The 15,675-nt window shown below is 40.7% G+C and overlaps 1 protein-coding gene across 1 annotated transcript in view; it reads left to right on the top strand.

The window, feature by feature from the left end:
• LOC126176153 (uncharacterized) overlaps positions 1 to 2,139 on the top strand; it is a 143,325-nt gene extending 141,186 nt beyond the window's left edge. The window contains exon 3 of the mRNA XM_049923295.1: positions 2,041 to 2,139. Within this exon, the coding sequence (XP_049779252.1) occupies positions 2,041 to 2,139 (99 nt within the window). The remainder of the gene's footprint in view (positions 1 to 2,040) is intronic.
• Positions 2,140 to 15,675: the final 13,536 nt, after the last annotated feature.

The following is a 15,675-nucleotide window of genomic DNA, read 5'->3' as shown; positions in this document are numbered from 1 at the left end:
AAATGTAACTGTGGATCCAAAGTTCACAGCGTCTACAAATGAACCACAAAAGGACTAAGTGCCCACCTTTCCCCAAACGAAATAATTCCTTTGCCAACAAGAAAAGATTGCGAAATAAGACAGAAGAAATGGTAGAAGTCAGAAACTGTATCTGGGGCCCCATTCAAGAAGCAGCTGGAATCCCAATCTACAGAACAAAAAATAAAGAAACCAAAGAGGAACCTGTTTCATCCAAATCAAGCAAACAAAAATACAGCAAAGTAAATGTTAAATACGTCGACGGGTAAGTCACAAATTTTTCACTGTCGAGGCTGTACTGGAAAGTATAATAATCCACAAACATAAGTCTGGATTTAATGTCTTATATGAGAGGAATGGTAGCAGTTTTAATGAAAGTTCTGGACACTTCATTTTTCATCTATTAAGAATATTTGTTGTAGATTTTAGTGCAGAGGCCCCAGAGTTGCTCATTAAATCAATTTTCCTATCAACAGTTACACGCTAAGAAACAAGGCTTATGATGTTTGTGTATGCTATAAATTAAACAAAGGACTGAATGGCATATATGTCTTCCTCATGTATCGATAATGCCCATATTTACTCCACTAGACACGCACTCTTATCCCACGCTCGGGTAAGACTGCCCACCTCCATTGCTTATTTTATTACATGTGAATGGCAATTTCAATTGTGCATCTGACTTTCGGAATCAATTATATAGCAGGCAAAAGTCATATGAAATACCAGTTAAAATATAATTGTAATCTGTGAAGTTTCCTTCGTATAACGCTAATTAAACTTTAAGTGCGCAATCTTGCACCACTCTACTCTATCCTTTACTGCATACTACTTATTCTAGGCATGTTGTTCCTGGTTTGTTTTATGAAACGTTACGTCAAGATTACTACTTTTGTTACTTGTAATAACTTGTTAAGCTGGTGATTTGATTTGTGCTCTTTTGTAATTGACATGTTATAATCACAATTTCCTTTTAATCTTATCTCAAGAAGTAAAATTCTTATAATGGTTGATTAAAAAGTTATTTCGTTTTCATCTCAGCAGAGACATTAGTTTTGACTGACAGCAAATTTTAAAGCTATTTACTGGCAAAGTTAGGAATTATTGCCAAATGTAACCAGTTTCGGCCGATATAAGTTACATTCAGATCATAATAAGAGATAACATCAACAATTCATTATGTTCTAACATTCTGCGTGGTGTTTGTCCTAAGTCGTGTCTCCCTACCACTTTCGCACAACGACGCTTTGAGTGTGTTTTTTAGGGAATTGACTAGTTTGAACCTGGGAACTGTTGCTGGTAAGGAGACGCCAGACCACACATGACATGTAGAGTTGAGAAGAGTTCAGTGAGACTAGCGATGATATAACCAAATACTTAATGATTTCAGCGTCAGCTCCACTGCACTCCCTGTAAAAGAATCTTAATACTAACTAAATTTCGTGGAAGGGGTTCAAGGCTTTCCAATTTTTAGTTAGCTGGTAAAATAACGTCGAAAAAGCAGTTAAGTTTACCATTGAAAATTTTATTCTACTCACAATACATTGTTTAGAAATGGCACTGTTGATAAAAGGAAATATTTTAATACAGGATGATAAAAACCAACTGCGTTCAACAAAAATGTGAACGAATATTCCCTGAATGGGTTTCCAAGTGCTACAATGGTCGAAGGATGACCTATGCCATATCACATCAGTAATCTAGTTTTAAATTAAGTTTCACAAAGAGAAAACTATCAAAATGGTCTACAGTGACCCTCAATTATCATTAATTACTTATCTAACTTGTCGTGAATTACAGTGGCTGATGTGGCTTCTCAATAATAATATAACAGAAAAATCATCTCGTTTCAGACTTTAACTTACGTACCAAATGTGATACCATGAGCTTCAATTGATGATCGACACTAGTATTACGTAATAAGGTATGTAACAGATGAGACTTCTGCAGTTCTGAGTGAAGCCTTATGTGCTCAAAAATGTGTCATCGCATGTGTTCATGACCTATTCGTTGGTTATTCAGCATCAGAGGGCGGCGGGCGACGCAGCTACATACAGCTCGCCATCTCCGAAGCAACTCTTTCCTAACTTCTCCTTACTACAATTTACTGAAGATGGTTAAAAAAAACTGTCTGGATGTGATTTCATCTGACCAGTCAGGGTCTCAAGGTTAGCCTTAAGCTCCGCCTACAAAAATTCTGTCCATCCAATGTGAAACGTTGTACTTTTCGTAGTGGGGTAATTTTTTTAATGTTTGCAACGTAACAGAGACGCGAAAAAGTCTCACGCTAAAACTTGCGGATGGTGTGGCCCTTTTTGTGGTATCGTACGATCCATACTGTTCTTCAGGAGAGCTCTATCTTTTAACATGGGCTGGGGGGTGGTCCTGGCGGTTACTTTTCGAGGTGGGGCAATGTTTTTAATGTTTGCAACGCAACAGAGACGCGAAAAGGTCTCACGCTAAAACTTGCGGCTGGTGTGGCCCTTTATGTGTTATCGTAAAATCTATACTGATCTTCTGGAGGGCTCTAGCTTTTAACATGGGCTGGGGGGTGGTCCTGGTGGTTAGCTGGCACGTGGGTGTCCGTCCCTTATCGTAGGGCCTTCTAGCTTAACACAGTTCTGCTCTCGGCTTCTGTTCTCGTTTCTTCCCTCAGAACTGCGTCTGTCTCATGGTGGGAAGGTATGACGTGCATTTAGGCATTCTTGTGTTAGTCTGTGGTATTCCATTTGCTCACTCGTTACTTGTATTACTTTAGTTAATTTAATGTCACGATTTATTCGGAGCTATATGACACACTACTGGATTTGCTTACATTGTTAGGGTTTTCATGGAAGATGTTGGATTTGCCTGACACCTTACATATCACCACCCTTCGAACTTAATTTTTGCACTGAAGTTAGGCAGTGATTGAATCGTTGTCTAAGTCAGTCAAAAATTATTCCTTTGTCTAAATTTTGTTGCCTACTGTTTAGCCACATAATTCTGGTTGTATGCTAGTTTGTATTAGTAATTTGTATTTTTATATTCTTCCACATTATTCTCAAAAATATGTTTATGACAAGAGAAGATTATTTTTATGCTATTATTATTATTATTATTTATTTTAATTATTTTCTTTCTTTCTTTAAGTGTGAAGTTTGTTTTTTAAGAAGTTTGTTATCGAAAGTGAGGAGTCTTTCACATCGATTTTCATAGAAATATTTTTTTTTACATAAATGTAGTAATTAAGTAAAATCTATTCCTAACACATTTTCTAAATATCATGTACAAGTAAAATGTTTTTGTTTCTAGACACTCATTTCAACAATGTTACACTAACAAATAAGAATTATTTCCAAGAATTGCTTTGAAAAAGATATATACATATACAAGTATTGAGATATTATCCTAACAAATGGTACAAATCTTAAAAGAAAGGGAAAACATCCAAAAAGGTAATTTTTTATTCTTCGTTTTTATAAGGAGAAAATAAGTAAAATATAGATATTCTTTTATTTTTATGTGGAGGAAATATTGGCATATAGTTTTAGTGTTTATTGTGCCGTACTTTTGTTCTTTATATACCTTCCATTTCAGAACTAATGACTTATTTTTATCGTTAGTCTATTTTTTACTTAAGTCCATAGTGAATGACTGTTATTTTGTAGTTTATTAGTTGTCTGGTGTGCTTAACTTATTTAGTTTTTCACATGTTTCTTTTTGCACAATTTCTACATCACATAATTTGATTTCACACATTCACACAATCCTATGAATGTTTAAACATGAGGTTGGCAAATAGTTTTGCACGAAGGTGATGGACTTGAGTGAGATGGATGTGGGCAAGTATTTGATGTATAGCTTCGTTCATCATTCCTTGTTGGCTTTGCAAGTGTGTGTTGCTGTTGTGGAGGTCCCATAATGGAATGGAGCTGTGAGTGCAGAATCTCGTCGTTTACTGGCTTTGTATGCGTGAAAGTCATCGTTATGTGACGCTGAGAGCCGTCGTTTTTCGTTGTAATACTTCGCAGATGACTAGTTTACAATAGGATAGGGATTTGGGAAGGTATGTCTTCTATTCTTCACCCATCTTCTTTCTTGGTCTCAATCATGCGAGTCTTCAACTTCTGTTCTTCCTGCTTTTTCCCTGCTTCTTACTTGCTTCTTGGTTCTTCTCTCGGCAGGATATGGGAATATCTATTGATAACTAGTCGCTTTGAAGTTCTCCTCTTAGTAACAGTTTGATAAATTGTTTGGACATGTCATTTCTACTTTGTGGATGTTTTCTTCAGTTTCGTGCATCAGTGTGCTGTTTAATAGCAGTAGTGTGACTTTTACACATATTTTTTGCCAATGGTGGCTTGCCCAAGCCGTCTTCGCGTCGGGCCGTTTTTTGCTCGCTCCGCTGAGTCGGGGCATTCCAAGACCCTCTTGGCTTTCCATGTTCTGTCACAGCAGGGTTCCGCTTAGCGGGCAGATTTACTGCACACATGAGATGCAAGGGCCTTCTGTTGGTCTCGCTGTCCTTTCCCTTCCCACAACGCTTCTGCCTTGTAGGAATCGTGTCTTGCTTATTACGTGGTTTTCTTTCTTGATACTTCTCGTGTTGCAACTTGTGGGTCGTTGCATCTGGTCTTTGCTGGAGTTTTTACAATGGTTCTTACAAAAAGTTCTACTTATAATCATCTAACATATGTCTAGTACCTACATTGGTTTACACCTTCTTAAAAAGCTTTACAAATTTTGGCTCCCTTTCCATGTTACAATTCTAAGATATTTTGAGTCTGAACTTCTACAAGAATCCTCAAATTCGTTTTTTATTTTTGTGTAGTGTCGTGGTGTATAACATTTTAGTATTTGATGCTGTTAGATTATCTACGCTTTATCCCTTCACCTTAATCTATGGTACTATTGCTGTTATTTTTGTTTTTGTTTAATTGTAACTACTTTCTTTTTCCCACCTTCCTCTCTCTTCATTCTTCTTTCTCCTGACGATCTTATCTGCAACATAATCTTGAAATATTTTGCTGATTATTTACCAGTAATAAAGTTAATCTTCAAACCTTTTGATATGGCTCACATGGTGAAGTCCTAAGGTTTTGCCTGTTTTTGGGTTCATTAGTTCCACAGCATTATCATGAGCAATTCGGCTAATTATGACAAGTCCTTTGTATGCAGCGTAAAACTTATGTATTTTGTGTTTCTGTTTGCTGGAGAGATGGTGTGTTTTTACAAATACTTTCTGGCCTACTGAGGAAGTTCTTTTAATTGCTGTTCTATCTCCTCTTTCTTTTCTTTTAATTGCTGCCTTTCTGATGTTGGAGAGCGCTGTTGCTATTACTTGTTTGTGCTGTTTTACTTCAAACTTGTACTGAAAGTGTTTAATACTGCCAGTCTGAGGTAAAAATACCTCTACTTTATCTCGTAAAATACCATCTAATTCTCTTTTACTGTGTTCCGAAATACCTTGAACTTCTTGCAATTTTTCGTCGATTTCTTTATGGACTTCTAACATGAGTTGAGGCCATTCCACCTTTTGTGCATACCGTTGTAATTCTTCATCCTCTTTATCTCGTGTCATTCTTAATTGTTTGCTTATAACTGGTACTTCTTCTAATTTTAGCTTTTGCTCAAAGAGAAGTGTGATATTCCCGAATGTTGCGCTACCTTACCCCATATCTATTATCGCTCGTCTCTCATTTAAAAAATCTGCACCTATAATCAAATCTACAGTTAGTTTAGGTATAATCACGAAGTTGGCTTCCATCTTTTGACCTTGACACGAAAGAGTTAACCTTGTTTACTCGTAACTTCCGCAGCATTGTTTCTAATAGGACCTCTTACTTTAATCTACCGTGTTTTCAGAACTGGCAATTCCTCATTGGGATTACACTGCATGAATAAATTTTCTGAGATCGCAGTCAGTTCACTTCCGCTATCAATTATAATATTGACTGGGATATGCTTTACCATGGCCTTCACAATTGGCTGAATTTGAAAGGTTTGGTTCTGTTCTTCTTGCATCAATGAATCCTCCACTGAATCATACATGAATCTTTTCAGGAATTTCCCTTGTGAATTCGAACTTTCTGTAGGATAAGCTTCGACTGCTACTTCTCTCTCTTTTATTTCCTCTTCTCTATTTCTTCCTTCATTTACGCTTTCTTCAACATCCTCTACTTTTTCCTCATCCTCGTCTATCTTCTCCTTCTTCGTCGCTACTTCCACATAAACGCATCTAAATGCTCTAATTATCGCTTCATAACTTCCTTCATTATATACATTGGGTTGTGTGCCCACTAGTAACTTATTTTCAACTTCTGTCGACTGCACATTATCCTCATTGAATTCGCTTTCCCTGGTTTCCATCTCAAATAGCTCTGCAATACTCTTTACGTCCTCTTCCTCCTACATTCGTTGTGCATGCCTCTGGTAATTCATCTTCCTCGTCAGTATTCTCCCAATTAATTTCGTCCCAACACGATATTGTTATTTTCCTGTCTTCGTTTTCATCCTGTCCCTGTGGTTTTGTTTCTTCCTTCTTCTCTTCTCGTGATAAGGTATTTACTTCTCTGTTCAAAGTGCTGCAATGGTCCTGGGTCGGTGCGTCATTCTCATTGGCATGGGCGCTTAGCTGTCAATTCGAACGTTTTTCGGGGTTTGGTGGTATTACCTCCACTCTTCTGTCTGTATTCTCTTTTCTTGCTCCGCTTGTTGATATTGGTTCCTTTGTTCATAATTTGTCGGTCTATTGGCGCTCCAATACCCGTTCCGGTTGTCGTTATTCCCTCTGTAATAGTTGTTGCAGTTCCTGGGTGAATTATAATTATTGCCATATTCTCTTCTAAATCCATAACCGGTTCTTTGTTGAAATCTATTGTCGTTTCTTGGTGCGAAGTTATCACGTTGTTCGTAATTATTGTTTCTTCGTACTGTGTCTTGTGGATTCCACTGCTTTCTGCTTTCGTTTTCACGTGCGCTTCGTCTTTTTCTTGCGTCATCTTCCGAAAATATTAACTCTAGTTCCCTTAGAATACCTTTAAATGCTTCGACGTCATTGCCTCCACGTCCTACTAATGATTGCTGGTATTTCGATGGTAACTTCATCGCGCATAATTTTATCAACTATCCGTCACTGTATGGTACATCTACGCATTGATTTTTCTTTGCCATTAATTCGAAAAATTTCACGGGACTCCTCTCTCCTGAGTTTTCAAAACATGGGTTCTGTAATAATTCGTATTTCACTCTGTTCTGTGCTTCGCTGGACCAGTATCGTGAGAGAAACTTCTCTCTGAAATTTTCGTACGATCGGCATGTCGCTGCAACTTTCTGCATGGTTTCTGCGACGGTTCCTGACATGTGTGCACATATAAAGTCTAATTTGTGTGCTAGCGTCCAGTGTTCTGGTAATCCTACTCGGAATTGATCAATAAAAGTTCGTGGATGTAATGAGTTTCCTTCTCGAAAGTGTTGAAATTTTCTGACTGTGGGTAAATGATCGTTGTCGTACTTCGTCATAGTTCCAAATGAAATTCGAGATTCTTCGCCACATTTGTTTCTGATTATTTCTCCCGTCGTTCTTTCCGGTTGTGGTAGATCCATTGGATATTGTCCACTGTAACTTTCGCGCACCCGCGGTGCAGGCTGTCTGATTTCACGTATGTTATTTTCCGCCTGTGATTGGAATGGAAAATGCATGATATCTTCGTTAATTGCTTGTTTTTCCGGTGCTGTTACAGATACGGAAGTGGTTGCCGACTCAGTGCTTGTTCGATCCTGTTCACTACGCTCTTCAATGGTTTGCAACAACTCTGTTCCCAATTTCTGAAATGTTGCTTCGTTTCCGCTTCTATTTTGACTATGCGGTTATCGTATCTTTTCAGCGCTGCTTTTATGATACGTTTTCGTAACACACGGTTTTCAACAATTTCACGCGCTGTACCTGCTGCTTGTCTAGTATTTACGTTTATCTGTTTCTCTAGTTTCTTAACTTCTCCCTGTGTGTCGTTATGTAATGTTTTGATCTCGTCCTGAGTGTCATTACGCAATGTTTGTACATCCGCTTGTACCTTGTCAATGTCTGTTCTAAATTGATTGTGACCTGTTAATAAGTTTCCTATCACTTCTCGAGGTTCTTTTGCCTCGTCTTCAATATGACTTAGGTGCAACTGAATTTTTTGGTTTTGTTCTTTAATCTCACGCATATGTCTCGTGGTTTCTGCAATTTGTTTCGTCTTTTCTGCATTCTGAATTTTAATTTGGTTCGCAATTTCTTTATTTTGTCTTGTCATGGTTTCCGTCATTAATTGTAAAATTCTGCCAGATTGGTGGGTCCTGTTGCGTGTTCTTCCGACGTCCTACGCTCTGTGTTTTCGCCCAAGTGTTGGTTTGCAACCGATTGCATTGAACTGTGCGGTGACACGTTTCTGCTCGAATTCTTTGCACTCTGTGGTGAGGGAGCTCTGATTACTTGTACTATGGGTTCTACGTATTCAAGACGCAAGTTAGAATCCTCATCGCCTGTCTCTCTACTTTCCTGCTCCTCTCTCGTATACTGACCTAGGTTTTCTGTGCCTTGGCGTACATTATCCTCGTTAAGGTGCGTTATCTGTCCTATTTCTCACGATATTGCATCGTCTGTTGTACTGTCCTCTATTCTCTATCCGTCTTCATGCTGGGTCTCTACCTCAATTCGGTCATGGTCTCGATCTGCCATTGCTAATCTTTCCGAATCCCTTATTTTCTCTTTTAAAAGCAATTCACGCGCCCTACTTCGCGTCAACATGCGCTCATACGATCTCACGCGTTTCATAAACTTTTTTCACACACGACTTGACAATCCGTTCACTTACTTGTTGGGTCAGAACCAACTTGTCAGTGATGTATCCGCTACCTGCGCGCTTGCATTGAAGAGAAAACTTAATTCTAACAATATTAAAATTCATAACTTAATTATGCTATCGTCTCTGCTAGAATGTCTCACTTTCTATTGAATACTTTATTACTATCTATCGCTGCAGCTACTGTTTTCAACTATTTATGCCTTTCAAAAAAAAATTTTTATTGCGAAAATTTTTCAACAGGATAATTTTCTGACCTAGTTAGGCATGTGGTCGACCTTCAGTCATGGTATTTTACCATCCTGGCAGGGTCGCCATTTCCTAACATTCTGCGTGGTGTCTGTCACTTCTAAGTCGTGTCTCCCTACCACTTTGCGCAACGACGCTCTGAGTGTGTATTTTAGGGAATTGACTAGTTTGAACCTGGGAACTGTTGCTGGTAAGGAGACGCCAGACCACACATGACATGTAGAGTTGAGAAGAGTTCAGTGAGACTAGCGATGATATAACCAAATACTTAATGATTTCAGCGTCAGCTCCACTGCAGTCCCTGTAAAAGAATCTTAATACTAACTAAATTTAGTGGAAGGGGTTCAAGGCTTTCCAATTTTTAGTTAGCTGGTAAAATAACGTCGAAAAAGCAGTTAAGTTTACCATTGAATATTTTATTCTACTCACAATACATTGTATATAAATGGCACTGTTGATAAAAGGAAATATTTTAATACAGGATGATAAAAACCAACTGCGTTCAACAAAAATGTGAACGAATATTCCCTGAATGGGTTTCCAAGTTCTACAATGGATCGAAGGAAGACCTATGCCATATCACATCAATAATCTAGTTTTAAATTAAGTTTCACAAAAGAGAAAACTATCAAAATGGTCTACAGTGACCCTCAATTATCATTAATTACTTATCTAACTTGTCATAAATTACAGTAGCTGTTGTGGCTTCTCAATAATAATATAACAGAAAAATCATCTCGTTTCAGATTTTAACTTACGTACCAAATGTGAATACCACGAGCTTCAATTGACGATCGACATTAGTATTACGTAAAAAGGGGATGTAACAGATGAGACTTCTGCAGTTCTGAGTGAAGCCTTATGTGCTCAAAAATGCGGCATCGCTTGCGTTCATTACCTATTCGTTGGTTATTCAGCATCAGAGGGCGGCGGGCGACGCAGCTCCATATAACTCTCCGTCTCCGAAGCAACTCTTTCCTAACTTTTCCTTACTACAATTTACCGAAGTTGGTTAAAAAAAACTGTCTGGCTGTGTTTTCATCTGACCAGTCAGGGTCTCAATTTTAACCTTAAGCTCCGCCTACAGAAACTCTGTCCATCCAATGAGAAACGTTGTACTTTTCATGGCGGGGCAATGTTTTTAAAGTTTGCAACGTAACAGAGACGCGAAAAAGTCTCACGCTAAAACTTGCGGCTGGTGTGGCCCGTTTTGTGCTATCGTAAGATCTATACTGTCCTTCAGGAGAGCTCTATCTTTTAACATGGGCTGGGGGGTGGTCCTGGCGGTTAGCTGGCGACGTGGGTGTCTGTCCCTTATCGTAGGGCCTTCTAGCTTAACACGGTTCTGCTCTCGGCTTCTGTTCTCGTTTCTCCCCTCGGAACTTCGTCTGTCTCACGGTGGGAAGGTATGACATGCATTTATGCATTCTGGTGTTAGTCTGTGGTATTCCATTTGCTCACTCGTTACTCGTATTACTTTGGTTAATTTAATGTCGCGATTTATTCGGAGCTATGTGACATACTACTGGATTTGCTTATCATTTCAGGGTTTTCATGGAAGGTGTTGGATTTTCCTGACGCCTTACAATGTATACAGCAAATAAATTCAGTTTTTTCTTCACATCAATTATATCTCGTTGGTCGTTCAAGTATACATAAAATGATTATAATTACAGCAATTTTACTATCAGTTAGGTCGCCTCAATGTAACATTGAAGTACGCCGATTCTACTCATCATCACTTGAAAATGGCTAATTTTGGCGGAAACTGATTATTCCATGAATAAGATTTAATTGTTACATCAGCAAACATTTGTATCAATAATGCCCTCTCAAATGATGGTGTTAGGAATAGGTCGCTGTATTTCATTAAATGAGGTTTTATAATATGTTTAAGTTCTTTCCTGAATATTTGACGAATTCTTTGCCTGTAAAGTATGTGGTAAACGTTTTATCCTAATGCATAAACAGGGTTTTCCATATTTGAGAACCGTGATAATAACGAACTCTCCTTAAGTGTGGATTTGCCTTATTGGTAGTGACTAGTCCCTTGAGAAATCACACCAGTGTAACACGCTGGCGGAAGAAAAATCGCAAAACCACGACGGAGTTGTCCGACATATACGAAAGTTGGTAGGCGCGTTTCCACATACGAAAGATGGTGTCTATTCAGATTTCTCTCCAGTCGCGTGAAAGAGGAGTTAGTAACGCCACTATGAGGATGCAAATAAATTTTGCTTTGAATACATGTTGTAATGGTCGTGAGCGTTAGTTACGTTTGAGATTAGACGTGTTGAGTTGGGGGCAGTCAAGAACGCCTTTAAGCCGACTCAAACGCTATTACCAACACCTCACTGAGTTTGAACGAGCTTGAATAGTAGCGCTACGAATAGTTGGATGTTCCTTTTGTGATACAGCAGAAAGTCTTGGTTGTAGTGTAGCCACTGTACATGAGTGTTGGCAACGGTAGTCAAGGGAATGTACTGACGCAAGAAGACTGAACTCTGGACGGCTATGTGACTCTATCAAGAAGGAACATTATCATGCTCGACATATAGTTCTGGCAGGTTGTACTGTAGTTGCAGCAGGAATTTGAACAGCAGCTGACACCATAGTGACACAACGGACTGTTGCAAATCGCTCACTTCAAGGACAGCGCTGAGCCAGATTATCTCTGTAGCGTGTATTTCACTGGCAGAAAACCACCACCATTTGCGACTTCAGTGGTGTAACAGCTCGTTAGAGGGCAGAATGGAGGTCTTTTGTGATTTCTGATGAAAGCTGATCCAGCCTCGGTGCCAGTGATGGTCGCGTGTTCATTAGAAGGAAGTTTTTAAATAAGAACTATCTGTGCTCTTGTTATGTCATATATTTCATTTCTATGTTTACGCATTTTTTTCAAATTATCACACGGAGTCCTATACAGATCAGACTTATACAGCAGTTTTGTTAGTGAATATCAATGACCAAGGTTACCAGAGACCAGAGAAGTACTCTTCCCTCACTCACACATTAATACGCATCTCACTTAACGATAACGGCATTTCCGTGCCCGATAACGCGTCGTAATGGAGCCACCTAACGTCTTCTCGCGTAACCATATTTCACCGATGCTGCAATAATGGTAATTGGAAACACATATAGCAATCGATTCGGAGCTGCCATTCGCTTACCTTAATATCAGCCGTAGCAGCACACAGCGCTACTAAGAAACGTTACTAAGTGATACAAAATGACGTTGTAGTTTTGTGAGAACTTAAATATGTTAAATATGCGAAGAAAAATATTTCTGTCTATCGAGAACACCTGGTATAATTCCAACCAAATTTGGTATTCATGTCTTTCACACTCCGTAAAAGTGTAAAAGTGTATAGTGGGCCAGGAGACTGGAAACAGTTGAAGGAATGCAGGTCGTGATTGGATGGAGAACTGAGTGAAAAACTCAAGTTATCTGTAAAATGCTTGGAACAGCTAATGTAGCACATGAGTACACAAATGACTCTGGAAAAACTAGCAGGGGCTAAAACTGCCACATAAACATGGTTAGCAAATGTGTGACATGTTAAAATAATCGTTTGATGTTAGTTATTAATGTATACATCGTAAGAGGCAGTAAAATAACTGGTAACACTCTAGATAACATTTCATTCTCTGGGGCACTAGTGGGGAGACTTGAACGAAGTGCTCGGTTTCTCAACTAACATGAAGAGAGCCACGTAGAGGGGCCGTGCGAAAAGGATCCGACATTAAGGTCCACCCCGCAACATACAGCGTCTCCCGTATGTTTTGTCATGCTGCAACGAATCTTCACTGGAAATCTGCCTGTTTTAGGAGAAATGGTAAATTATAAGGAATATGAGGGATGTCTGTTAAAAATACTAACTCGCTGCTCAACTTCCAGTCAAAATTTCCGCTTGTAAAATATTATGTTGGATAGAAGTAACTTTAAGCCTTTTTGTTTCTAGGAGTAGCGTCTTTGACTAGTAATCAGAACGTCCTGGGTCCCGAGTTTGAACTTCCCCACTGCTTCATTTCGGATAAAAATCATAACCAATGGCGCCCGAAGACTTGCGGCGTAAGAAGTCTCCCTCGTTCTGCCAATGGCCTTGTCAGAAGGGGCGCAGATGCGGACAGAGTTGCAGGTCACTCTCTTTGGGTGGGAAACTATCCCCAAAAGGTGGAAGAATCAGCAATGGTCAACGGCATGAAGATAGAGGAGACTGTAAACACCACTGACTTACAGACAGATAATTTGTATTCACATGACATGTGGACTCTAATTGAAAAAGTGATGTCTCCATTGACCAAAGATTCAGGACTAATTTCCCATTCGGATCTCCGGGAGAAGACTGACGAGGAAGAGTTGATCATCAGATAAAGTCTGAATAACCAACAAAAGGGTAACATTTTACGAGTCGGGGAGTGAAATTTCAAAAGTTTGAACATTGTAGGGAAGCTAGTAATTCTGAAAAGGGAACTTCTATAGTTCAATCTAGATATATTTGGGGGTCGCTAAAGTGAAATAGAAAGAATATAAGGCTTACTGATCAGACGAGTATAGGGCAGTATCAAGACCACCAGAAAATGGTATAACGGGAGTAGGTTCCGGTTATCAATAGGAACGTGGGGAGGAGAGTGAGATACTGTGACAAAGTTCAGGGATAGAATCAGAATCGACAGGAGACCAACACCGACGACAATTTCTCAGGCATACATGTCAATGTCGCAAGTGCATGATGATGAAATCTAATCTCTCATCATCGGATCTGAAAGTTACAAAAACGAACATCCCATGTGAAAGTGGCTTAAACAAGTACGACTTCATATAACCATTTTGTACGCTACTTCAATGTTAGAAAAATGAAATACACTCCTGGGAATGGAAAAAAGAACACATTGACACCGGTGTGTCAGACCCACCATACTTGCTCCGGACACTGCGAGAGGGCTGTACAAGCAATGATCACACGCACGGCACAGCGGACACACCAGGAACCGCGGTGTTGGCCGTCGAATGGCGCTAGCTGCGCAGCATTTGTGCACCGCCGCCGTCAGTGTCAGCCAGTTTGCCGTGGTATACGGAGCTCCATCGCAGTCTTTAACACTGGTAGCATGCCGCGACAGCGTGGACGTGAACCGTATGTGCAGTTGACGGACTTTGAGCGAGGGCGTATAGTGGGCATGCGGGAGGCCGGGTGGACGTACCGCCGAATTGCTCAACACGTGGGGCGTGAGGTCTCCACAGTACATCGATGTTGTCGCCAGTGGTCGGCGGAAGGTGCACGTGCCCGTCGACCTGGGTCCGGACCGCAGCGACGCACGGATGCACGCCAAGACCGTAGGATCCTACGCAGTGCCGTAGGGGACCGCACCGCCACTTCCCAGCAAATTAGGGACACTGTTGCTCCTGGGGTATCGGCAAGGACCATTCGCAACCGTCTCCATGAAGCTGGACTACGGTCCCGCACACCGTTAGTCCGTCTTCCGCTCACGCCCCAACATCGTGCAGCCCGCCTCCAGTGGTGTCGCGACAGGCGTGAATGGAAGGACGAATGGAGACGTGTCGTCTTCAGCGATGAGAATCGCTTCTGCCTTGGTGCCAATGATGGTCGTATGCGTGTTTGGCGCCGTGCAGGTGAGCGCCACAATCAGGTCTGCATACGACCGAGGCACACAGGGCCAACACCCTACACTGGCCGTACACCACTGGTGATCGTCGAGGGGACACTGAATAGTGCACGGTACATCCAAACCGTCATCGAACCCATCGTTCTACCATTCCTAGACCGGCAAGGGAACTTGCTGTTCCAACAGGACAATGCACGTCCGCATGTATCCCGTGCCACCCAACGTGCTCTAGAAGGTGTAAGTCAACTACCCTGGCCAGCAAGATCTCCGGATCTGTCCCCCATTGAGCATGTTTGGGACTGGATGAAGCGTCGTCTCACGCGGTCTGCACGTCCAGCACGAACGCTGGTCCAACTGAGGCGCCAGGTGGAAATGGCATGGCAAGCCGTTCCACAGGACTACATCCAGCATCTCTACGATCGTCTCCATGGGAGAATAGCAGCCTGCATTGCTGCGAAAGGTGGATATACACTGTACTAGTGCCGACATTGTGCATGCTCTGTTGCCTGTGTCTATGTGCCTGTGGTTCTGTCAGTGTGATCATGTGATGTATCTGACCCCAGGAATGTGTCAATAAAGTTTCCCCTTCCTGGGACAATGAATTCACGGTGTTCTTATTTCAATTTCCAGGAGTGTATATATTGCCATCCATTACATGTAAGCCTATAGTAAACTGTTGTTTTCTAAAAGTAAAATGGCTGAAATGACTGTGAGCACTATGGGACTTAACTTCTGAGGTCATCAGTCCCCTAGATTGTCTTTCCTTCACCACGGTAAATCCGTTTATTATTCAGAAAAGTGTTGACGCAATTGCCGGACCTATGAAACCCTGCTCTCGTTTATGGAATGGCACTTTGCTTTTGGAGACTATTTCTAATTCCCAAGCACAACAACTGCTTGCCACCTCGCTTCTCCATGGCAATCCTATTCGTGTCGATACCATAGAACTTTGAGT

The sequence above is a fragment of the Schistocerca cancellata genome, chromosome 3 (assembly GCF_023864275.1).
Source record: "Schistocerca cancellata isolate TAMUIC-IGC-003103 chromosome 3, iqSchCanc2.1, whole genome shotgun sequence".
In the NCBI taxonomy this organism is placed as follows: domain Eukaryota; kingdom Metazoa; phylum Arthropoda; class Insecta; order Orthoptera; family Acrididae; genus Schistocerca; species Schistocerca cancellata.
The sequence above is the reverse complement of the archived record's forward strand: the minus strand, read 5'-3'. Positions and strand labels throughout refer to the sequence as shown.